Here is a 27,294-nt window from a genome sequence, read left to right as displayed (position 1 = left end):
TTAAAAATAAAGCAGCGATAAAGGGAGCTAATGGTGTTAAGGAGTGACAGTGATGACCAAACAAAGATCACAGACAGTGGAAGAGGTGGTAAAGCAGTTGTTGCGGATCTGGATAAATGAAAAGCAGTTAGTCAGTGACCACAGTACTGAGCTGTCTACGGAGGAACTAGAACTTCTTCACAAAGAGCAGCAGAGGGCGGTGATGGAGGAACAGACATAAGTCTCTTCTGTACAGGTAAGGTGAAATTTGTCAATTTTATTATAATTGCTGTACTGTAATTACTGTTTTGTGTAATATACTATGCATATTCTTTGCTTTTTTGTCTGCCTTTTATGGATGAAATGCTCTTAAAAAAGTTAAAACACAGTGTTCTTTTTGGGGCCAGGAACAGATTAATCCATTTCATATTGTTTCTTATGGCAAAATTTGTTTTGGTTTACGAACAACTCCATTTACGAACGACATCTGGGAACGAATTGAGTTCTAAAACCGAGTCTCCACAGTATATTAAAAGCCAAGTGGCCTCTGTGTCCATCTGTGTGCGTGTGTGTAACTTCCATCACTCAGAAACTGGGTAAATGGTAAATGGACTGCATATATATATATAGCGCTTTTCCAGCTACATCAGATGCTCAAAGCGCTTTATAAGTAATGCCTCACATTCACCAAGATGTGAGGGTGCTGTCATACAAGGTACTCACTACACACCGGGAGTAACTAGGGATTAAGGTCTTGCCCAAGGGCCCTTAGTGATTTTCCAGTCAGGCTGGGATTTGAACCTCTGGTCTCAAGCCCACTACACCAGGGTGCAGGTTTTCTTTGCAGCCAATGACTCCAGCAGGTGATTTCACTGATTAAATTCCTTGAGCAAGTGGGATGAGTTCTTCAGTGAGTACTCTGATCAGAGTAGGACCATATGTACACTGGCAGTGTTAATCTAACACTGGTCATTTTTCTGTGTACACCACCACAGTGAAATGAAGCAAACAAGATGTGCTTGTAGTGCAGCTTAAATTCAAAGCATTCAACAAAAATATCACATTACCCATTTAGAAATTACAGCCAATTTTCATACAGTCCCTCCATTCTTAGACTGGACAAACTAAGATTTATTGTTAATACAAATCATTCCTTTGCAGCTCGTCATCTTTACAAAAGTCAGGGATGGATACAGAACACTTTCAGTACTGAATATGTTTGGATTTCATTTACGTCATTAAGAAACACAGTGTGGGCATGGTCTCTCTTGATGGTGTGTTTGTTTGGTGGTCCTGCTGTTACCCTATGTCGTGAGTGAGAGGAAGTGGTGTGGGGCTGTCGATGCCTCCACACCGGGGCAGTATGGATCGCCTCCTGTAAAGCTGGAGTCAGTGCGGGGACCATGACCCAAGGGTGCACATGGTGTTTGTGGTGGGGCATTGGCCTGCTCTATCTGTAGGGTTGGAGGTCCTGTTTAGCACTGAGACTGGTGGCCTGTTGTCCCATATCTCATGCACTTTGATGATACAATGTTCCCACCTGGATGGGGTTGGGTGCATGCCTCTTGCTGGGTGGCTGGTCTCAAGTCCTGGGAGCACAGTTGACTTTTCCAATTGCTGTGTACGCCTATGCACAACCATGGCAAGCACATTTGCACCATGTGCCCTATGGTGTTTCCCACGGTTGTAGGCCCTTAAGTGCACAAGGGGCCATGCCTGCAGTTGGGGGATGTGGTGCTGGGAGTAATTTCTAACAGTATTCACACTGTGACATCTCATTGCATCTACTACACTCTTCAAATAGATTTATCGCTTTTTTACACATTGTGTGTTTACCCAATATACTCCTTATATAAAACTCTGCACATTTCTATGATTACTGCGATCATTATGCACACCAACTCAATAAAGCACTTTTTCTCACTATCTTTGTTAGCATCCTTGTTGTTGCCACTGTTTTGTGATCATTTGTCATTGCCATTGTTTGGCTAATGTTTCTATTCCATGTTTCTCAAAAGTCCTGGTGAGGAAGAAGAGGATCAGGACATTTCTGCTGCAATATTTCAATTGCATACATTCTTTATGGTATGGGCCAGCTGTGACTCATACTGGATGAATATTAAAGACAATGGAAAAAAAAAAGAAGAATGACATCAGTATGCCATAGGTATTAAAGGCACTGCGCTGCGGTGGTTGAATCATATTTGTCTAATAGATTACAATTTGTTCATGTAAATGGGGAATCTTCTTCACAGACTAAAGTTAATTATGGAGTTCCACAAGGTTCTGTGCTAGGACCAATTTTATTCACTTTATACATGCTTCCCTTAGGCAGTATTATTAGACGGTATTGCTTAAATTTTCATTGTTTATCTATCCATGAAGCCAGAGACACACACCAATTAGCTAAACTGCAGGATTGTCTTACAGACATAAAGACATGGATGACCTCTAATTTCCTGCTTTTAAACTCAGATAAAACTGAAGTTATTGTACTTGGCCCCACAAATCTTAGAAACATGGTGTCTAACCAGATCCTTACTCTGGATGGCATTACCCTGACCTCTAGTAATACTGTGAGAAATCTTGGAGTCATTTTTGATCAGGATATGTCATTCAAAGCGCATATTAAACAAATATGTAGGACTGCTTTTTGCATTTACGCAATATCTCTAAAATCAGAAAGGTCTTGTCTCAGAGTGATGCTGAAAAACTAATTCATGCATTTATTTCCTCTAGGCTGGACTATTGTAATTCATTATTATCAGGTTGTCCTAAAAGTTCCCTAAAAAGCCTTCAGTTAATTCAAAATGCTGCAGCTAGAGTACTGTCGGGGACTAGAAGGAGAGAGCATATCTCACCCATATTGGCCTCTCTTCATTGGCTTCCTGTTAATTCTAGAATAGAATTTAAATTCTTCTTCTTACTTATAAGGTTTGAATAATCAGGTCCCATCTTATCTTAGGGACCTCGTAGTACCATATCACCCCAATAGAGCGCTTCGCTCTCAGACTGCAGGCTTACTTGTAGTTCCTAGGGTTTGTGGGAGTAGAATGGGAGGCAGAGCCTTCGGCTTTCAGGCTCCTCTCCTGTGGAACCAGCTCCCAATTCAGATCAGGGAGACAGACACCCTCTCTACTTTTAAGATTAGGCTTAAAACTTTCCTTTTTGCTAAAGCTTATAGTTAGGGCTGGATCAGGTGACCCTGAACCATCCCTTAGTTATGCTGCTATAGACGTAGACTGCTGGGGGGTTCCCATGATGCACTGTTTCTTTCTCTTTTTGCTCTGTATGCACCACTGTGCATTTAATCATTAGTGATCGATCTCTGCTCCCCTCCACATGTCTTTTTCCTGGTTCTCCCCGCCCCAACAAAAGACTGCCCCTCCCTGAGCCTGGTTCTGCTGGAGGTTTCTTCCTGTTAAAAGGGAGTTTTTCCTTCCCACTGTAGCCAAGTGCTTGCTCACAGGGGGTCGTTTTGACCGTTGGGGTTTTACATAATTATTGTATGGCCTTGCCTTACAATATAAAGTGCCTTGGGGCAACTGTTTGTTGTGATTTGGCGCTATATAAAAAAACTGATTGATTGATCAGTATGATACTGTATAGTACATCTGTCTGTAGTAGGCAGTTGTCAAAAATTAATGAGATGAGTGAGGCACCGGTGACAGGTCTGAAGGAGTTACAGTTCTGTGGCTGTACAGTAATTAGAAAAACTGTGCACAGTAGAACTTTTGTCTGTTGCAAAACCAGTTACGGCTTCTTTGTGAAGAGGAACAGAGAGGGATTTTCATGGAAGAAAACATCAAATCTAGGCTCAAGCCTCCCATGTGCCTAAGCAGTAGTTGGCATTTCACGTGTTGTTTTTAAGAAAAACCTTCTCTATTTACTTTGAAAATGGAGAGAGAATGTATATACCACCCCTGGCAAACATTATGGAATCACCGGCTCGGAGGATGTTCATCAAGTTGTTTCATTTTGTAGAAAAAAAGCAGATCACAGACATGACACAAAACTAAAGTCATTTCAAATGGCACTTTCTGGCTTTAAGAAACACTATAAGAAATCAGGAAAAAAAATTGTGGCTAGTCAGTAACAGTTACTTTTTTAGACCAAGCAGAGGGAAAAAAATATGGAATCACTCATTCTGAGGAACAAATTATGGAATCATGAAAAACAAAAGAACGCTCCAACACATCACTAGTATTTTGTTGCACCACCTCTGGCTTTTATAACAGCTTGCAGTCTCTGAGGCATGGACTTAATGAGTGACAAACAGTACTCTTCATCAGTCTGGCTCCAACTTTCTCTGATTGCTGTTGCCAGTTCAGCTTTGCAGGTTGGAGCCTTGTTATGGACCATTTTCTTTAACTTCCACTAAAGATTTTCAATTGGAATAAGATCCAGACTATTTGCAGGCCATGACATTGACCCTATGTGTCTTTTTGCAAGGAATGTTTTCACAGTTTTTGCTCTATGGCAAGATGCATTATCATCTTGAAAAATGATTTCATCATCCTCAAACATCCTTTCAATTGATGGGCTAACAAGTGTCCAAAATATCAACGTAAACTTGTGCATTTATTGATTATGTAATGACAGCCATCTCCCCAGTGCCTTTACCTGACATGCAGCCCCATATCATCAATGACTGTGGAAATTTAAATGTTCTCTTCAGGCAGTCATCTTTATAAATCTCATTGGAACGGCACCAAACAAAAGTTCCAGCATCATCACCTTGCCCAATGCAGATTCGAGATTCATCACTGAATATGACTTTCATCCAGTCATCCACAGTCCATGACAGCTTTTCCTTAGCCAATGTAACCTTGTTTTTTCTGTTTAGGTGTTAATGATGGCTTTCATTTATCTTTTCTGTATGTAAATCCCATTTCCTTTAGGCGGTTTCTTACAGTTCAGTCACAGACGTTGACTCCAGTTTCCTTCCATTCGTTCCTCATTTGTTTGTTGTGCATTTTCGATTTTTGAGACATACTGCTTAAGTTTTCTGTCTTGACGCTTTGATGTCTTCCTTGGTCTACCAGTATGTTTGCCTTTAACAACCTTCCCATGTTTGTATTTGGTCCAGAGTTTAGACACAGCTGACTGTGAACAACCAACATCTTTTGCAACATTGCGTGATGATTTACCCTCTTTTAAGAGTTTGATAAACCTCTCCTTTGTTTCAATTGACATCTCTCGTGTTGGAGCCATGATTCATGTCAGTCCACTTGGTGCAACAGCTCTCCAAGGTGTGATCACTCCTTTTTAGATGCAGACTAACGAGCAGATCTGATTTGATGCAGGTGTTAGTTTTGGGGATGAAAATTTACAGGGTGATTCCATAATTTATTCCTCAGAATTGAGTGAGTCCATATTTTTTCCCTCTGCTTGGTCTAAAAAAGTAACCGTTACTGACTGCCACAAATATTTTCCTGATTTCTTATAGTGTTTCTTAAAGCCAGAAAGTTGCCATTTGAAATGACTTTAGTTTTGTGTCATGTCTGTGATCTGCTTTTTTTTTTTCTACAAAATGAAACAACTGAATGAACATCCTCCGAGGCCGGTGATTCCATAATTATTGCCAGGGGTTGTAAATAGCCATAACTCCTAAATGTTTAAAATATTAGTTATGTCCTTTGAATTAGAGCTAACATCTGCTGTGCATATATGCAAGCACCGAACTCCCTAAAATTGCAGTGCATTGTGCGGAAAAATCGGAGGCATGAAGAAAAGAAAAAGCTAAAGTTAAGAGATGTGCTCATTAATGATGTAATCCTACCATAGTCCAACAAAGCCTGATCACTGGTATAGCAAGAGTCATCAGGAGATGATATCCTCCCGGTCCCCACAAATCAGTAATACAAAATGTTGGGGGATCACCCAAGTACACACTTATGCTAAATGAAATTGGTCAACTGGTTCTTGAGATTGCTGCTAGCAAGTGATAACGGATGGACAGACAGACACGCTGATCGATATATCCCCTCAGACCAGTGGGATAAAAACACTACTTCCCACAAAAAAAAATATGCAAGTACTTTTCACATTAAAGAATTCCCTAAAGATTAGGAATACTCAATTTCACTAACCTTCATCACTACCCTCCCAACTACCAACTGCATGAGTGTAAACAATAAATGTAATGTAAATAAACATAAGTCAAATTTAATGCACATATTTACTGTCAGAATGCCGTTGGTCAACACTGGCAGATGTCAGGTTGTGTGTTCAACCAATTTTTTCTTCTTCAAAGTTTAACTTCAGATACCACGATAAAGCATGGCCACACAAAAGGAGGCTGGGCCAAATGCGGTTGCCATGATCCAGGCGCAGCACAGCAGCAGATTTAACAAGCTGCTGTTTGTCTGTTATGAAACAGGAGTTATTGAGAAGGAGTTTCAAAGACCTCAACGGGTCACAAACTGTGAGTACATGTTTAATGAAAAGACTTCTGGAGGGTAATGTTCTATTTTTATTGTATTAGCTGGAATCAAAATCTGGGGAGTACATGGCAGGTTTAACTGATGTGGAGAACAGAGTAATGAACATGTCATGCCTTAGTTTTTGAATTATACTGAAGTATACCTGAATCATGTTTCTTAGTTTGCCGAGGGTCTCCTGCAAATGAATTTCTTAGGGTTGGTAGAAAAGATGGTCAAGTCTCCAGCAAACGCAACAGGAAGGGTTGATGAGCAGTGAGTTCTCAGCTGAAGGTTGCTCAGAGCCAGCAGCACCAGTGGTTTGACAATGTCCTCCAAGCCAGACTGAGCAAAGCCACTGAAACAGCGCACTTTAACAAAGTTCTGTTCCCCGTCGACCAGATAAAATGCAGGAGAAGAACCTAAATTCAAAAACAGTAGACAAACGTTCAACAAACTAGTGAATACAACCCCAAAGCAGAAATAGGTGGGGCGGTGTAGAAAATGCATCATACAATTACTTTGATTTCTATTTCGTTGCCGACAGTATGAACCCAAGATTTAACATGTTTTGTATCATAAGCTTCATTTCATTTGTTAATATGATGCCTCGGTGCCTTAGTGGTTAGTACTGGTGCCTCACAGCAAGAAGGTCATAGGATCGCTTCCCGTCCTTTCTGTGTGGAGTTTGCATGTTCTCCCTGTGTCTGCGTGGGTTAACTCCGGAAACTTCGGTTTCCTCCCACAATCAAAAACATGCTTATTTAAGGTCTGCTCCTTTCACTGACCCCTGACCTGTATGTATGTATGTATGTATGTATGTATGTATGTATGTATGTATGTACAATGGCAAATGAAGGAATTATTATTAATATTAGTGGTGTAACGGATCACAGCCGATCCGTGACCCATACACTTTGGCAACAATTGTTGCCAGTGGGGCAAAATGGGTTAATCACAAAGTTTACATAAGAGTTGATTTTGTGTCACGATGACTTCTTTTTAAGCATTAACTGCATTTATTTCGATGTAATCATGGTAAAAATCACAGAGTGCAGCTTCACGTCATGCTCTGTTTCGGTGAAGTGCAGTTTGTAAGCATTTATTTCCCCAAAAGCTGCGCTGATAAAGCCACTGTGCACCCTGCTGATTACAGATCAAGCCTCTGTTTGAATCCATTAAGAATCAGCCTGATAAAAGCATTTTTAATTAGTCCTTTTAGCCTGATTCTCTAAAAAAGTGCACATCCTCTAGCTTCGTCTGCACCGATCAACATACAGTAGTGTTCAGAATAATAGTAGTGCTATGTGACTAAAAATATTAATCCAGGTTTTGAGTATATTTCTTATTGTTACATGGGAAACAAGGTACCAGTAGATTCAGTAGATTCTCACAAATCCAACAAGACCAAGCATTCATGATATGCACACTCTTAAAGTCGTGGTCACAACCCGCCGTACTTACAAGTGCGTGCAGTCTACTTGCAAAAACGTGGGCTAAATTTGGAGATCCGTACTTCGTAAGTACTGCCTCAGTACGAACGCAGACACACGCAGACAAGCCGTAGAGGTTTTAGTGCATGCAGAACTTTCGCTGCGGTCAGGCTGCGGATTCACCAGCAGTACAGATGACGCACGTTGTGAGTACTGCCTCAGTACGGATTCAAAGCAGCACATTTTCATTCAATTAATATTGAATTAACCAAATCAGTACGTAGGCAGTACGGATTACGGCACTCACCACATACTATGGAGGCCGACAGACTTGCATGTACAACGCAGCTTCTCACTTGAACTTGGACTTTATTTCCAAATGTCAGCAACACACACTCCACAGCTTCAGTCTGTTAACTAGCTGTAACTTTTCGAGGCAAGTAAACACTCGTACAACTGACCACTGTAGGATGGACATGCTCATGCATCGCCGACGCCGAAAAACACCTGCCGCTCCGGTCCCGCTCATAAAAAGAAAAGCGACCCCACACACACACACTGCTTTACTGTCAACTCTCTTTATCGTTACACTCCTAGAGACGTGCGCTGAACGTACTCCGTCCCTCCTCTTGCTACTGCCTCCGTACGTTTTCACAAAAACGTAGTGGCCGTGGCATCCGCAGAAAATGTACGGCAAAAAAAAAAAAAAAAAAAAAAGGCTATGAAATTCAGGGATGAGATTGGCAAATTCGATTTTCAGAGGAAATAAGCCAGGGTCCAGGGGCCGCAGGCTCTGGCGGGTCCAGGGCGGAGCCCTGGCCAGGGGGTCAGGGGGACAAAGTCCCCCTGACGCCAAAGCATTTTTACTGATTTAAAACATGTAAATTGCACTAAAATGATATTAAAAACTACTAGAAATGCCAGGTGTTCATATCTATAATTCAAACTGTAAACCCTTACTAAGACCATCTACTGTACATGTGTATTTTTGTGACCAAAATATTTTTTCATAACTAGACTTACTTGATTTTCAGCATTCTCCACTTTCAGCATGACACACTTGTCAACAAACATACATGTACATGTATATCCTCAAATACATGTACATGTATAATCCAATGTTCTATGTCCATTGAACTGTCAGACCATATAAGGTTTATATTTAGTCGATGTGATCTCCACCTATAACACTGTCGTCACGTGTATACATGTATATAATATACACACACATACATGTATAGATAATTACAATGTTCTAGCACACTACAATAACGTCAAAATGTCTGTTTACATAATCCACTGACTGTGTGTGTGTGTGTGTGCGCGCGCAACACTGAAGAAAGGGCGGGAGAAACGCATATATAACCTTTGCGCTGATTGGTCATAAGCTTCGTAATAACCAATGAAAACGTGCGTAAGTAATAGCTTCGACTGCGCTTCGATACTGTCGCGGTTTTTATGATTTGTTGGAGAGAAAACTACCGAATATTGGAAGATGAAAGACTACACAGTGACCTCCCTTACACGACATGCTCATTGTGCACCTACCGGTACTTCATACTGGTCACTGATCAGCACAGCGTTACTTCCGCATTCGGCTGATTGACGGACTGATCAAACTTGCTGCGTCGGCGATAACAAACAAAGACCACTCAGTGTTCTGAATAGACGACAATTTTATTAAACAAAGGTACTCCTGGCATTAAATTTTTTATTTTTTTTTTGCATTCTCCCCCCCCCACTAAAATTTTCTCAACGGATTTGGACGTTTCACAAAATCGACCCCCGGGACTGTCAAATGTGTGGAAATCAGCGGAAAAATCTCATCCCTGGAAATTGGGCTATTAGTTAAAAAAAGTAGAAAAGGGGGTGTTCACAATAATAGTAGCATCTGGTGTTGACGCTACAAACTCAAAACTATTATGTTCAAACTGCTTTTTTAGCAATCCTGTGAATCACTAAACTAGTATTTAGTTGTATAACCACAGTTTTTCAAGATTTCTTCACATCTGCGAGGCATGGAGTTAACCAACTTGTGGCACCTTTCAGCTGTTATTCCACTCTAAGATTCTTTAACAACATTCCACAATTCATTCAAATTTCTTGGTTTTGCTTCAGAAACAGCTGTTTGATGTCACCCCCAAGTTCTCAATTGGATTTAGGTCCGGGGATTGGGCAGGCCACTCCAAAACATTAATTCTGTTGGTTTGGAACCAAGATTTTGCTCGTTTACTAGGGTGCTTGGGGTCATTGTCTTGTTGAAACACCCATTTCAAGAGCATGTCCTCTTCAGCATAAGGCAACATGACCTCTTCAAGTATTTTGACATATCCAAACTGATCCATGATACCTGGTATGCGATATAGGCCCAACACCATAGTAAGAGAAACATGCCCATATCATGATGCTTGCACCACCATGCTTCACTGTCTTCACTGTGAACTGTGGCTTGAATTCAGAGTTTGGGGGTCATCTCACAAACTGTCTGCAGAACAGTTTTACTCTCATCACTCCACAAAATATTCCTCCATTTCTCTTTAGGCCAGTTGATGTGTTCTTTGGCAAATTGTAACCTCTTCTGCACGTCTTTATTTAACAGAGGGACTTTGCGGGGGATTCTTGCAAATAAATTAACTTCACACAGGCATCTTCTAACTGTCACAGCACTTACAGGTAACTCCAGACTGTCTTTGATCATCCTGGAGCTGATCAATGGTGAGCCTTTGCCATTCTGGTTATTCTTCTATCCATTTTGATGGTTTTCCATTTTCTTCCACGCGTCTCTGGTTTTTTTGTCCATTTTAAAGCATTAGAGATCATTGTAGATGAACAGCCTATAATTTTTTGCAACTGCGTATAAGTTTTCCCCTCTCCAATCAACTTTTTAATCAAACTACGCTGTTCTTCTGAACAATGTCTTGAACATCCCATTTTCCTCTGGCTTTCAAAGAGAAAAACATGTTCAACAGGTGCTGGCTTCATCCTTAAATAGGGGACACCTGATTCACACCTGTTTGTTCCACAAAACTGACAAACTCACTGACTGAATTTCACACTACTATTATTGTGAACACCCTCTTTTCTACTTTTTTTAAATAATAACCCAATTTCATAGCCTTAAGAGAGTGCATATCATGAATGCTTGGTCTTGTTGGATTTGTGAGAATCTAGTGAATCTACTGGTACCTTGTTTCCCATGTAACCATAAGAAATATGCTCAAAACCTGAATTAATCTTTTAGTCACATAGCACTACTATTATTCTGAACACTACTGTACATGAACGCACTGATTCAATTTAATTACACAATAAGTCTCTTCTAGATCATCAACTGTGTTCGTCTGTCTCTTTGACAGCTGATTATTTAAAAATATATTTACTTCGGTTTAAATAAACTGCTTCGGTTTAAATACACAATGAGTCTTGCGGTGATGAAATAGTGCATGTCTGTCTCCTTGCTTGATAGCTCATATTTGAAGAACTGCATCCTCTTCTGTTCTGTAGCACACGCCAAGACTGTACAGGGGTGAAGCCACATAGGTGAAGGGTGGGAAAGCCCTCCCACCAAAACTCCTTAAAGGTCCACTTCTGAAGACATTTTGAAGCCATTTTTCAAATAAAATAATATTAACCAGATTATACTACTTTGAAAAAATATTTATTTCAGAATACAATATATTATTACAATTATTGACTTACTATTTGCACTATTTAAGAATAAAGCAATGGAGTTTGAACCATGTTGACTTTGAAACAAAAATTGGCTTTCACTGAATTTGTCTGATTCCACTGAATCGAGGGTGTGCAGCACAGCTGAAATTCCATAGCTGTGGCCAGGCCAGACTTTGTGCAATTATGTGTACTTGTGGTGTGAAATAAGTCTTTAAAGTTATGAACTCAGATCAGTTTTATTCCTTTTACTTTTAATGATTTTGACAAATGCAGTTTTTTAATTCACTGATATTGTTAATATTGCAATTTAATACAACAATTAAGTGTTTTATTTTAAAATATTCTGTAAAACACTGGCCACCTTAAATTGTTTTTAAAAAGTAGAAAAAGTAATATTTGTCTTTTTTTTTTTCCTTTTTCCTGATCCAAAAAATGATTATCTGTGACTTAAAAAAGACCAATCCAATCTGAATGTGGCTTTTGTGATTTGTGACAACACTAGTTAATATACATCCATTCCTTCATTTCAGGACTACACACACACACAAAATAAAAACAGATGAGTATGAAAGGCTGAATCTTTGAGGAGCAAAGACGGGCAGAGAACCTCTAGTTTTCAACAACGAGTGAGAAAATTATTGAAATGTTTAAAAATTAGGTTCCTCAATAAAGATGGGAGGAAATCTCCATATTTCTCCACTACATTGAGCGCATAATATCACTGATTCAAGGAATCTGGAGGAAATTCAGTGTAAAAAAGGGCAAAGATAACCCACAGAAAACCTGAAATATCTTGGGTTGATACTGTCTGCAATAAAACAGAAGTCAATGTAAATATAAGAATCAATGTGAGAGGTTTTAATTTGCATTTTGGAGTTATACCATTAAAAAACAAACACGGGGGCAAAAAACAGTTGTGTGTGTGTGTGTTGGTGGGGGGAGGGGTTTCACCATGCTCATCAATGATTGTGATGACATAGCCCACAAGATCAACCTCTCCACACAATGGCTGGAATTCTGGGTTTTGAAGATCCACAAAACTGACAGATGCCCGAGGTTGAAAACGTGTTGACAACCACTCCTGGGACACCTGAATAAAAATAAGATAAATGATATAATGTCACCTTTCTTTCAGGACCGTCTTATTATTATCTTTACGTGTGGTGGGACACAGTACTGCATGACCTGTAGGTGGAGAAAGGCAGTGGATCTTAACCAGTGTTGAAGGTTTATTCAATGAGGTGAGGTTCCTGTCATGTCACTATGTGACTGTGACTGGTCAGCACATCTGAAGTGTGATCATAATTCAACAAAATGTGGGAAAAGTGAAGCACTGTGAATACTTTCCAAATGCTCTACTTGATAACCAGTCATGGAAGGAGGACAGGCTTTCAGAAATAAAATACTTTATTATTAATTATTTACAACTACACTACTAGACCATATTATGACCAACTATACATCTTGGCTATAGCAGAACATAAATCTATTCATTCAGAGTTAAATTTCTGGTGTTACTGTATAAATAACTTCTGCAATTGGTTATCTAGTTATAGTTTTAAATAAATTTGGTTTACTTGTCTGGCACATATGCATATACAGGGATGTCACTGGGCCATTTTAAAATGAGGGAATCCTCCAAAGTGAAGGTATGAATTTAAAATTCCTGAATTGAAATGGAGCACTGCCTACACAAAATTTCACTGAAATAGAAATCATTTCAAATTACATTTTCAACATATAACCAAGACAAATAATATATTGAAAACAAAGGAATCTGTACGCAATTAATGAAAATTAAGTGTGAGCTGATGTGGGGTTGTTCTATATATCTAGTCAATAATTATTATTTGCTGGAGAAGTGGCAAAACACAATGAAGCACCTAAAAAGAAGTAGTTAATGACCCTTCCAAAATGAAGCAGGGTTCTCTCCAGACATGGAACAACGACGTTGCGCCATCATACTGTTAGGCAGTGCCGTGCTGTCAGATATTTTTTAATCCAGACAGCCTGTTTATGCTGAATGGATTCTGCTGCCTGCTCACCCTGCCCCCGCCGGCAGCAGGCCAACCGCAGCTCAAGAATGAAAGAACAAAAACTCCGTCAAAGTCTTCCAATAAAAAGAGCTGCTCCTGCCGCTTAGCTAGTGACACATTAAGGTTTTATTTTACAGATGAAAGCTTTCATGTTTCCTAAGTTTGCACAAATAAGCCGCAAAGACATGTGAGAGCGACAAGTCTCTCCTTCCCTCACAGAGAGGAGCCAGCGAGAGAGAGAGAGAGAGCGAGAGAGGAGGAAAAGCATTAAGGCCGAGTTCAAAATAATGACACCAAAGTGTGACATAACCATCAAAATTTAAAAGTGTCTTTTTTGTGAAATGTTATTTTAGGTATGGTTATATATCAGAGTTTCAATATTTCTATTGGTCTCGGTTCAGTCATTGCTAGAAATTATCAGTGCATATACGAGGTCTGTCAATAAAGTAACGGTCCTTATTTATTTTTTTTTTAAACTATATGGATTTGATTCATATGTTTTTACGTCAGACAAGCTTGAACCCTCGTGTGCATGCGTGAGTTTTTCCACGCCTGTCGGTGACGTCATTCGCCTGTGAGCATGCCTTGTGGAAGGAGTGGTCCCGCCCCCTCGTCGGATTTTCATTGTCTGGAAATGGCGGAATGATTTGGACTTTTTTTCCATCAGAAAGCCACGCGGAGGCTTCGTGCGTAACGACCGATTCGCTGTTTGAGCGAGACAAAGGAACACCTTCGTTTCGGAGTGTTAGAGGACAAGTTGGGACATGCCTATCTCGGCTTTCAATGCTTACCAGTCCAGTAAGTATCACAGAAATTGTGGAGAGCTGGGCATGTCCTAACTTGTCCTCTAACACGTCGAAACGGAGGTTGTCTCGCTCAAACAGCGAATCGGTTGTACGCACAAAGCCTCCGCGCGACTTTCCATGCAAAATCTCTTGTTAAAAGTGAAATCAGCCGGAAAATGGCTGATGTCCAGCTCTTGTGATAACCAAGAAAGTGCACATGACGGTCTCGTATCCACAGAGCCATCAGCTTAGAATGATCTGGCGTTTTCTGCCTCGTCATCGCAGCTCGGAGCGCGGCGCGCCGAGCATCCTTAAAGCCGTCCTTAAAGCTGTAGTAACAGTCCTTATTCTCTGTGAAGCCCGTAAAATTTTCACCGAAAGCCAGATAAATTTTTCGAATGGTTTCCAGGTGCCAGTCTCTAACAGCTTTTGAAAAAATTCTGATGGAAAAAAAGTCCAAATCATTCCGCCATTTCCAGACAATGAAAATCCGCAGGGGGGCGGGACCACTCCTTCCACAAGGCGTGCTCACAGGCGAATGACATCACCGACAGGCATGGAAAAACTCACGCAAGCGCACGAGAGTTCAAGCTTGTCTGACGTAAAAACTATGAATCAAATCCATATAGTTTAAAAAAATAAATAAATAAAAGGACCGTTACTTTATTGACAGACCTCGTATACTATAAAGTGCTAGAGCGTAACGTTTGCGACAACAGTTGGAGGCATCTTCTTTAGTCTGCAGAAGCCTGAAACAAAGAAATTCTGCCCATTAGTTCCTGGTATTATTGAACAAGTAATAGAATTATTCTATTGAAGCAGAGTAGGAGATATAGCTAAGGTTTTGACACATAAATAAATCAAGGACTTATTCTCAGCGTTATGCTTGCGACAGTTTCACCTTGCTTTAGAAACACGATGTTTTTTCTAGGAAATGACATTTCCACCTTTACAAAAATGTATTACTGTGTGTTAGTATGAAGCACAAACAAACAAACTGACAAAAATACAAGGTTATTTCTTTAACATTCAACTTTAAATGATAATGCTAAATATCAATGTCACACAAAATTGATGAAAAAAAGTGCTATTTTTGGGGTAAATTTCTTGCATCTCTGGAACTGTGTGGAATTTTTCCATGAAATTTTCAGTACCTGTCAAAGAGACTATAGGCAACTCACAGATAAATCTGGGTGGTGCTAAATAAAATAAGGTTTGTTCATGACAAATGGAATGCAAATCAGCAGTTAGGCTTCATTATTTTTGAACTAGGCCTTAACAGCAGATGCTACATGCTGTAAAAAAGCAGCGAAGCAATTTTAATCAACCATCATTTTCACCACATAGCCTCAGTGAAACAATCAAGTGTGGAAAAACTGATTCAGAAAGTTTTTCATCAAGGATTTCATCAATAAAAGAGCAGATTTCCTTCTTTACTTCTTGCACAACTTATTTTTCATTTCTTTTTATTATTGTTGTTTATGCACCAATGACCCCAGATCAAATTACTTGTATGTGAGAACTTACTTTGCAATAAATTTTATTCTGATTTGACAATCAAATCAGTCCAGATTTAGCTCTTGTTCAAACAAGACAATTAGGGGTTATATTGTTTTTAAAAAAAAAAGTATGAAATCCCACTCAGAAATGTTAAAAAGAAAAAACTGTCAACATGACAGAAAAACTCTGCCTGTTTTACTGGATTAAAGGTACAGTGTGTCATTTTTGAAGAGAGCAAATGTAAACTTTCCAATGTTATTTATTTTATTAACAGAGAGAAACGTGAAAGAACTTTGATATTATAACATAAGTGTCATTTTTTGTCTATTATTCTTGCTTTCAGTGCATCTAAAACCAGTCAAAATGACTCGCAAAGTTTTAGGCAAAAACTGAACTTCTGTGTGTCCCCAAACAACAACAAAACAAAACATCAGAGTGTCCAAAATTTTAGGCGCCAACGAGCTACTCACAGTGCGAAATTTTGGAAATATAACGAAATGCTAAAATACCCTCAACCGTATGAATATTGTCTTCTTTATAATTTGTAGTTGTTTATATATATATATACTCAACAAAATATAAACGCACACTTTGGTTTTGCTCCCTTTTGTATGAGATGAACTCAACGATCTAAAACTTTTTCCACATACACAATATCACCATTTCCGTCAAATACTGTGCACAAACCAGTCTAAATCTGTGATAGTGAGCACTTCTCCTTTGCTGAGATAATCCATCCCACCTCACAGGTGTGCCATACCAAGATGCTGATTAGACACCATGATTAGTGCACAGGTGTGCCTTAGACTGCTCACAATAAAAGGCCACTCTGAAAGGTGCAGTTTTGTTTTATTGGGGGGGATACCAGTCAGTATCTGGTGTGACCATTTGCCTCATGCAGTGCAACACATCTCCTTCGCATAGCGTTGATCAGATTGTCAATTGTGGCCTGTGGAATGTTGGTCCACTCCTCTTCAATGGCTGTGTGAAGTTGCTGGATATTGGCAGGAACTGGTACACGCTGTCGTATACGCCGGTCCAGAGCATCCCAAACATGCTCAATGGGTGACATGTCTGGTGAGTATGCCGGCCATGCAAGAACTGGGACATTTTCAGCTTCCAAGAATTGTGTACAGATCCTTGCAACATGGGGCCGTGCATTATCCTGCTGCAACATGAGGTGATGTTCTTGGATGTATGGCACAACAATGGGCCTCAGGATCTCGTCACGGTATCTCTGTGCATTCAAATGCCATCAATAAAATGCACCTGTGTTCTTCGTCCATAACAGATGCCTACCCATACCATAACCCCACCACGCCACCATGGGCCACTCGATCCACAACATTGACATCAGAAAACCGCTCACCCACATGACGCCACACACGCTGTCTGCCATCTGCCCTGGACAGTGTGAACCGGGATTCATCCGTGAAGAGAACACCTCTCCAACGTGCAAAACGCCAGCGAATGTGAGCATTTGCCCACTGAAGTCGGTTACAACAACGAACTGGAGTCAGGTCAAGACCCTGATGAGGACGACGAGCATGCAGATGAGCTTCCCTGAGACGGTTTCTGACAGTTTGTGCAGAAATTCTTTGGTTATGCAAACCGATTGTTTCAGCAGCTGTCCGAGTGGCTGGTCTCACGATCTTGGAGGTGAACATGCTGGATGTGGAGGTCCTGGGCTGGTGTGGTTACATGTGGTCTGTTGTGAGGCTGGTTGGATGTACTGCCAAATTCTCTGAAACGCCTTTGGAGACGGCTTATGGTAGAGAAATGAACATTCAATACACGAGCAACAGCTCTGGTTGACATTCCTGCTGTCAGCATGCCAATTGCACGCTCCCTCAAACCTTGCAACATCTGTGGCATTGTGCTGTGTGATAAAACTGCACCTTTCAGAGTGGCCTTTTATTGTGGGCAGTCTAAGGCACACCTGTGCACTAATCATGGTGTCTAATCAGCATCTTGGTATGGCACACCTGTGAGGTGGGATGGATTATCTCAGCAAAGGAGAAGTGCTCACTATCACAGATTTAGACTGGTTTGTGAACAATATTTGAGGGAAATGGTGATATTGTATGTGGAAAAAGTTTTAGATCTTTGAGTTCATCTCATACAAAATGGGAGCAAAACCAAAAGTGTTGCGTTTATATTTTTGTTGAGTGTATATATATTTTTTTTTTTTTACATACACATACACAGTGGTGGGCACAGTTCCACTAACCGCTAATTAGCGAAGCTAACGTTTTTGTTTGCAGATTGGTTTTTCAGCCAACTTGAAAACCATCAGTGGACCAATTAGCTTCTGCTAAATTTAGATCTACTAACTTTCAGTCTGCTAACATTTTTTTTTTTTTTGCTGGCATAGTTAGTAAAACTGAATGGTCAAAAATGTTTGTAAACCCTAAAATCATACATGTTAGTTCCTGCCTGTTTTGTGTTTTGCAGCAGTGAGGCAGCTGTGAGTAGCTGAGCTCAATCCTACCCCAGCAGCAGGGACCTGGCTGCCAAGCTGCTACAAAAAAAAAAAAAAAAAAAAAAAGTAATTTACATTCAAATACAGTGTCCTCAGACATGGGTAGAAAAGCAAGGCAGTTTTCACTTATAGTTTTGATTTATAAACAAGACTTATCACATTAATGTCAACTCTGTCATTTTTACTAAGTAAAAATATCGCACATATCTTTTCTTTAAAGTAATGCGCTAATTCTGAAGGTTTGAGCATTAACACACAGATGCCAAAAGGCATTATGGGAAAATGAGCCTCCTCTCATCACTGGTTGGTTGGTTTATTTATTTGTAACACCAACAGACAAGTTGCTGTAACGTGTGTCGTTTTTTACAAATAAATGTGTATTTGTAAATATGTAATTTTTCTCATTTGTAAAAAAAAAAAAAAAAAAGAGGCATTTGCAAACTGAAAATTCTGATAAGTCTGATTCAGCACAAAGCAACCGTGTGATCGTTGGTCACTATTCACACTCCCATCCATATGGCAGTGTTCTATGCATTTTGGGTCAAAATGCATACAACCCAAATTCCAATGAAGTTGGGATGTTGTGTGAAATGTAAATATAAACAGAATACAATGATTTGCAAATCCTCTTCAACCTATATTCAATTGAATACACCACAAAGACAAGATATTTAATGTGACTTTTCTGACTGTGTGCAAATATCTGCTCATTTTGAAATGGATGCCTGTAACACATTTCGAAAAAGCTGGGACAGTGGCAACAAAAAACTGGGAAAGTTGATGAATGCTCAAAGACCTGTTTGGAACATTCCATAAGTGAACAGGCTAATTGGAAACAGGTGAGTGTCATGCTTGGGTATAAAAGGAGCATCCCCAAAAGGCTCAGCCGTTCACAAGCAAAAATGGGGTGAGGATCACCACTTTGTGAACAACTGCATGTAAAAAAAGTCCAACAGTTTAAGAACAATGTTTCTCAACATTCACTTGCAAGGAATTTAGGGATTCCATCATCTACAGTCCAAAATCAGAAGATTCAGAGAATCTGGAGAACTTTCTATATGTAGGCAAGGGCAAAAAGCAACAACAAATGCCCGTGACCTTCAATCCCTCAGGAGGCAATGCAAAACTGAGATATGTATCGAACCATGATTTTTATGTATCGTTACACCCCTAACACACACACACACACAAATAAATAGTACCTGTTTCTCCTGAATCTGTGTCTTCTTTGTTGCAGTGAGCTGAACTCTTGTGTTACCAATGTGTTTCTTTCCATCAGAAGTGGTGAGGTTATAGACTTTATATCGACAACCTTCCCTCAGCAAAGACTGTAGCTCCAGAGAAGGCCGCCAAAGGTTCAACTGGTAAACTAAAAAGCAGTGAGAAGCAGTGATAAGACATTTCTTAGTTGAAACTTATTTCTGTAACAGCTAAACAGAAAAAAAAAAAAAAAAAACCCAGACATTACAATTTCCAAGTTGCTCCATGGAATCGGCAACGCAGAGTCTCCATACAGGGCTAACATCTCGCTTGGGGCAGCCTTCTTCATTGCCCTCTGCATTTTCCACAGCACGACGGTACCTTTCCTGGATATCACCCTGTTTTTTTCTCCACCAGTGAGCGCCTGTAGCTACATAAAGTCTGCAACTGTTTCTCACTCAAATTAGCCTTTGGTCAAGAAAAAACAACACATGAGAGAAGATGAGACACAGTAGGTGATGTGCAAAAACACAGTCCAAACACATTTATAACTATTTATAATTAGATGTGCTCAAATGTCAGGAGTATGTATTTAGTTCATGCACTCAAATCAAAGTTTTTGTGGTGTTGTCAGGTTTGGGTTTTTTTTCCCCCTCAACTTTTTCAGTTTCTGAATTTTTTTTTTTCAGATAACTTTCACGGAACATTGGTTATCTCTGCTATGCACAATTTGTCATTGCTTGTTGGCACTTGGTTTCTGACTGACAACTGGAAGAGAGACAAACAGGCACAAAACTGCAACCTCCATCCAATTTTGGTAGTGTAGGTAAATCCATAACAGAAAAATGAGAGTGAGCTTTTGACCGAGATATAATGCAAAATGTACACAAAATGGACCTTTCAATATTAAATTCAAATGTCCACGAAATCCACAATCTGGATCACATCCGATCCAGATCAACTTTGTCAGGCAATAGTGAGTGCCAGTCTGCACCTCACTTTCAAATATGAGAGTGATTGGGGCATGCTTGATTAAGATATAACCTCAGATATTATTCATTAGAAAGTCTCTTCAGCTGCTCTGTTGCTTTGCACTCTGGGTCACCACAGCAAATCTGAGGTGGATCTGTATGTTGAACTGGCACAGGCTTTTTGCTGGATGGCCTCCCTGATGCAACTCCACATTACATGGAGGAATATGGCAGGGGTGGGGTTTGAACCAGGAACCTTCTACAGTGAAACCAAGTGCATTAACCACTTGGTCACCACCCCTGCCAATTTCAAATATACATTAAATGGTTCAGACCCCTTTTGTGTTTTGTGGCAAGATTTCTATTTTTTTTTTTTTAACTTTGAGAGTGTGAATTTGGAGCGGGAATGTGTGTATGTGTGCGTTTGCAGCTGATGAGATGCTCTTTTACTCCGGCAGCAAGCAGATGTATTTTTTTTAGACTTTATTGATAACAACAGTCAGAATTAATTGTGCACAAAACTGATCCTCCATCAGAGATGGTTATTGACAGGCTGCATTTATGATTCATGGCTGCAGGTGCACATCAGCCTTCTTGGAGCCGCAGCTTTTACCGTGATGCATCAAAATGAACAGTTATCGCTTAAAAACGAGTCATCATAACACGACATCACACTTATAAACTGTGGAATTAATCCGTGTACTACATTCCATTTAAGCACACGCTGGGACGCTTCTAGTAGCTACATCACTTGTCAGAAACACCCAAGTACTTTGTTCTCGGATGGCTTCTTAGCTGTCTGTTGCGAATGCAGTATACTTTAAAGTGCACAATGTAATCCCGGTGGATCATCGGATGGTCACTAAAAACCTAAATCTTAATTGTTATGATTTCGGTGTGAAATGCCCTTTAAAATAAGTTAATTTTCCTGTTGTGGAACAAAACGCCGGCGTTCTCTGGTTAAGGCTGAAAACAGTGGGACTTCTTTTAAAACGCTACATTTCTTCACTGTTTTCAGACATTGTTATCCACAATTAGGACACACAGAGGCTGTCTATGATAATCCTGCTGATCGCATCTGAACTTGGTGAGATTTTTGTCAGTCCATCTTATTGACATTCTTGCTCTGTTGCACATAGAACTCAATAGGATACACTAAGGAGAGAGCTTGGACCCCACACAAACGTCATATAATTTCTGACCAATCAGATGTTTCTCTATAATTTTTACCTCCGCCAAGGTTATGTTTTCAGTCGCGTTTGTTTATCTGTTTGTCTGTCTGTCAGCAGGATAACTCAAAACGTTTTGAACGAATTTTGATGAAATTTTGTGGAGTGGTTGGAAATGACAAGAGGAACAAGTGATTAAATTTTAGTGGTGATCCGGATCACGATCTGGATCCTGATGCTAACATGTTAGCATGTCTATGGCATTTTCAATGTTAAAAGTTAGCATTAAGCAGTTGCAGCTGTCATCACGTTCGGGTGCATTTGTTTTGAAATTGTAATATTTTCTTAAATTTATTTTTGTTTAGGGTTAGCCCTCTGTCTGTCAGCAGGATAACTCAAAAAGTTCGGGTGCATTTGTTTTCAAATTGTAATATTTTTACCTCCCCCAAGGAGGTTATGTTTTCGGTCGCGTTTGTTTGTCTGTCTGTCAGCAGGATAACTCAAAAGGTTTTGAACGGATTTTGATGAAATTTTGTGGAGTGGTTGGAAATGACAAGAGGAACAAGTGATTAAATTTTAGTGGTGATCCGGATCACGATGCTAACGTGTTAGCATGTCTATGGCATTTTCAATGTTAAAAGTTAGCATTAAGCAGTTGCAGCTGTCATCACGTTTGGGTGCATGTTTTCAAATTGTAATATTTCTTAAATTTGTGCCAAGGAGGGAATCTCTTTAGGGTCAGTGACCCTATAGCCTTGTTTAGAGAAGTGTTTCATAAATGTTAAAAAATTCATATATTTGTAGTTTAGTTGAATAATAAATTTAATTTTGTCTCTTATTTGTTTTTGTCTATAAGCACATGCAATATCAATATCAGTGCTCAGATGACAGTAGCTTCTGGGAAAGGTGCAAGTTGCAATAAACTTTGATGCCAAGTGCTAAGGATACATGCTATCCAGTCACAGCAGCTGAAACTTTTTTTTACTACTGAGCAAACATCATTGTTAGACTTTTTTAGGTTCAATGATTCCACGGCATGTAGATGTTATGGCGTCAATGACCCCATGGCTTGGCAGAGGTTTGCACTCTCTGAGTGCTTCTAGTTTATTTTCAATTTCTTATCAAAAACAAAACACTCATAAGAAGGGTGCGAAATGCATGTTTATAGTTGTATCAGATAAATAATGATTACTTTAAAGATAGGAATTTTTCCAATACTTTTCCTAACTTTGATCTTTGACCTTGAAAACTGAAATCAGTTCTTGCCTATCAGGATATGAATCTTCAGTAAAAATTTCATAACGATATATGAAAATTGTGGGCTCCAGGGTGTTCACAAACAAACAAACAAACAAACAAACAAACACAGACAGACAGACAAACAGGGGCGAAAACATAACACCCTCCATATTTGCTGGTAGAGGTAATTAACTCGGCTGCCTAAAATGTCTGTGTATGTATTTAAGTGATCACCTCTAGGTAAGCTGGATCATCTCCCACTGCTTCATGCAGCTCCTCTCCATCTTGCAGACTTGCCATATCTTGAAGACCAAGTGTCCGCTTTCCACCAAGAGGTTTGTTAATACCTAACAATCACACTGTTATAACTTATTCCATTTCAGACTACACTTATGTTAAAAGAACAACTCTCACCTTTTTCTTCATCCTCAAATTCAGCTTGAATCTTGGCAAAAAGGGTTTCCATGGCCTTCTGTTTGTGGCTGTTGTAACGTCTCTCCTCTCTCTCTTCTGCACGAGCAGAACGAAACACAATACCTCCATCTGTTTTTTTTTCCATCCACTACAAAAAAGTGACAAGCATACTGTTTAAAATCATTGTGACATATGCTGCAAATTGCAACAGTATATTCTATTAGACCGTACCTGTATGGGGTAACTTCTCAGTATGACAATGTCCAAACAGCCTACTGGCCCACCACTGCTGTACAAAGAAGACAGAGGAAGTAAGAATGGTCGAGGATCTCTGTAAAACCCCAGCTTAGTGTCCCATCGTACAGGTCTGCTGCTATTGGCACAAATCTAAAACAAAACAAACAAAGACAATGATCACCAAGTTAAGTTACTAACCAAACTTGTTGCCCATTTGCTTCAAAATCTGTAAAATACCTTCAGCATGAGAGTGTCCGGTGCCTCAAGAGGGGAACAAGCATCTTGCGATCCTATCAACTGAGCCCCATGAGTGATCAACTTGTCACCAACAGTCAGCCGACCTGTCTGGAGTAGCACTGTCAAAGGTCCATCTAGCTGGGCTTTAATGGGATACCACCCATCTGTCATCCACACAACTGCAATGGGATTTTTAGCCTTTGAGCTGGGACCCTGTGCGGCCTTGTTGTTGTTCTCATTCTGAGTTGATTGTGAATGACCCCAGGAGACGACCCCGCAAACACAGAGAACCAGGGTTTTTGCCGCGGTGTCGTCCCTTTCCATGATCTTTCTCAGAGCTGATCTGCGGCTGTGGTCCACCTCCACATCATATCTGAAATAAGTGTCAAATGTCTTTTACAGTACAAGCACTTCAGTAAAAATAAAAATATCATGAATCTAGCTCAAAAAAGGTTAATTCATTTAAATATCTTCTCCTGTTCTGTGTGAAATTAGCAAACGGTTTGTTTTACTGTAGGTACAACTTCTATTCAAGATGACAAATGAATGGTTACAAGTAATTAAAAAAAATACTGCAGGCAATAAATAAATACCCAACCTGTACTTCAGCTGTAAGAGAACTTGTTCTGGGGTGAGACAGAGGCTACCCATTATTTCTGGAAAGGATCTTTCCATGGAGGCCCGTTTCCACACTATCCACCGGTAGTGATTGTTCACCCACTCTTCACTGATCAGCTTTGGATCTACCCCTGGTGTGTCACACAGTGCCCTGTCGACAGAGAAGAAAACAACCACACCAATCAGTCTTCTAGTATTGTACAAAAATTGACACACCAGACATTATTAATTCAACATCACAAGTGTGTTATTCAGTGTAAGTGTTCCCTCAGTAAGTATTACCTATAGAATCTTCTTTCCCTGCAGTCCCATCATTGCTGGGGATCAGCCAACCTCCATCAGCAAGCTGAACACCACCTTCAACTATAAATGCCTCCAGTCCAAAAAAACGCTGTAAACTGAAGCGATACGACTCTGCAGTCTCGCTGGTGATCTCAATCACATGCTGATGCACCCGTAACAATGCAACTAAATGTAAACAAATACAACAAAAATAAACACTTTAGTTGTCTAGTGTCCTGCCAGCACTTAACTTGTAGTTAGTATATGCCTGTAACATATCGTACTGTGCCAAACCTGTCAGAAGATTAAGTTTTGTCATGTGTTGGTAATGAGTTAGTGTTCAGAAGCAAAACTCTCTTCATTGATATGCAAATTTATACACCGACTTCCCACAAAATCTAATCGGTTGATCAATTTGAGCAGCTCCATCATACCGACATGCATCACCTCAGTGCTGAAAAAGTTGATTGTATCCTGTCTCGTGGGTCGGATCAGATACGGTTATTTAAGCCTTGGACTGGATTATTTTTCAGCTCAACAAAAAAGACAAACATTACTTTGTTTTTTCTTTCTAAAAATAACTTGAGTAATGAAAGTAACGAGCTTTTGTCTGTGTTCCTGAATGAAAACAAGGTCTCCAATGTTTTATGGAATATTTAAAAAAAGAAAGAAAGAATTGTCTTAAATTGCAGTATGAATAGTATCAGTGAGCTTTTATCAAAATCATGGAACGCACAAAAAGGGAGCAAAATCAATTTGAGTTTACAAGTTGTTTTTTTTTAAAACTTAAGTTTTTTTAAAAGTTGTTATAAACAATAATAATCTTATTTATAACCCTTTCTGGATAAATACATTCATCACTGCAGCAACAGTGGTCAAAAGCATTGTGACATATGCTGAGTGATCACGAGTGGAGTAGGGACCAAGTTACTGAAAAACTTGTGGCCCATTTGCTTCAAAACCTTTAAAATACCTTCACTGTGAGAGCCTCAGGTGCCTCAAGAGGGGAACTAACATCTTGGGATCCTACAACAATCAGTCTTCTACAACCCCTGGCAAAAATTATGGAATCACCGGCCTCGGAGGATGTTCATCAAGTTGTTTAATTTTGTAGAAAAAAAGCAGATCACAGACATGACACAAAACTAAAGTCATTTCAAATGGCAACTTTCTGGCTTTAAGAAACACTATAAGAAATCAGGAAAAAAAAATTGTGGCAGTCAGTAACGGTTACTTTTTTAGACCAAGCAGAGGGAAAAAAATATGGACTCACTCAACTAAATTTTCATCCCCAAAACTAACACCTGCATCATTCATTTAGCTTTTCTGTATGTAAATCCCATTTCCTTTAGGCAGTTTCTTACAGTTCGGTCACAGACGTTGACTCCAGTTTCCTCCCATTCGTTCCTCATTTGTTTTGTTGTGCATTTGATGTCTTCCTTGGTCTACCAGTATGTTTGCCTTTAACAACCTTCCCATGTTGTTTGTATTTGGTGCAGAGTTTAGACACAGCTGACTGTGAACAACCAACATCTTTGCAACATTGCGTGATGATTTACCCTCTTTTAAGAGTTTGATAATCCTCTCCTTTGTTTCAATTGACATCTCTCGTGTTGGAGCCATGATTCATGTCAGTCCACTTGGTGCAACAGCTCTCGAAGGTGTGATCACTCCTTTTTAGATGCAGACTAATGAGCAGATCTGATTTGATGCAGGTGTTAGTTTTGGGGATGAAAATTTAGTTGAGTGAGTCCATATTTTTTCCCCTCTGCTTGGTCTAAAAAAGTAACCATTACGGACTGCCGCAATTTTTTTTCAGGATTTCTTATAGTGTTTCTTAAAGCCAGAAAGTTGCCATTTGAAATTACTTTAGTTTTGTCATGTCTGTGATCTGCTTTTTTTCACAAAATTAAACAACTGAATGAACATCCTCCGAGGCCGGTGATTCCATAATTACTGCCAGGGGTTGTAGTACTGTACTAAAACTGACACACACACAACAGAATTAATTCAACACCATAAGTTGTTACTTAGTGTAAGTATTCTCTCAGTAAGTATGACCTATAACCTATCGTTTTAAACAGGCTGTGTGAGCACAGAGCAACGTTTATCAAACTGAATCAAAATTAACGCAGTTATCACATTAAAAACAAATCACCATGACACAAAAAGCACACTTATGTAAACTCTGATAGCAATGTGCGGCTCAAATGTGTTCCAAACCAGAGCCGGGCAGGCCAGGCCGTACAGAGCACAGCTCAACTGCAATGTTACCTTACTAACCCTACCCATCATAAAATTCTTGGAGAGGCTTATCAGAAGGCACATCAAAGCCTTGCTACTCCCTTCATTGGGCCCTCTGGAGTACGCATATCGCTCCAACTGCTCAAGGGATGATGCTAACTTTACCACCTACACCTGGTTCTCAACCGTGTGGACAGAACACCACCTATGTCCACACAGTGTTCATAGACTTCAGCTTGGTGTTCAATACAGTAATGTCTCAGCAATTGATAAGAAATCTAAGCCCATATGACCTGAACACTTACCCCTGCAACTGTATCCTGGACTCCCTGACTGGGTGAACAAGCAGTCCAGATTGAAAATCATATGTCCAG

General features: G+C 39.8%; 1 protein-coding gene across 1 annotated transcript in view; it reads right to left on the bottom strand.

Annotated features, from left to right (window-relative positions):
• The window catches only part of brca2 (BRCA2 DNA repair associated), a 117,470-nt gene that overhangs the window by 998 nt on the left and 89,178 nt on the right, over nt 1-27,294 (bottom strand). The window contains 12 exon segments of the mRNA XM_034168830.1: nt 6,568-6,617; nt 6,620-6,823; nt 12,458-12,596; nt 19,512-19,678; nt 19,778-19,916; nt 19,918-19,977; nt 23,123-23,235; nt 23,303-23,450; nt 23,534-23,689; nt 23,777-24,149; nt 24,375-24,563; nt 24,685-24,850. Coding sequence (XP_034024721.1) covers nt 6,568-6,617; nt 6,620-6,823; nt 12,458-12,596; nt 19,512-19,678; nt 19,778-19,916; nt 19,918-19,977; nt 23,123-23,235; nt 23,303-23,450; nt 23,534-23,689; nt 23,777-24,149; nt 24,375-24,563; nt 24,685-24,850 — 1,904 coding nt within the window.

This window comes from Thalassophryne amazonica, chromosome 4 (assembly GCF_902500255.1).
Source record: "Thalassophryne amazonica chromosome 4, fThaAma1.1, whole genome shotgun sequence".
Classification (NCBI taxonomy): domain Eukaryota; kingdom Metazoa; phylum Chordata; class Actinopteri; order Batrachoidiformes; family Batrachoididae; genus Thalassophryne; species Thalassophryne amazonica.
Note: the sequence above shows the minus strand (reverse complement) of the source record. Positions and strands in the feature narration are given on the sequence as shown.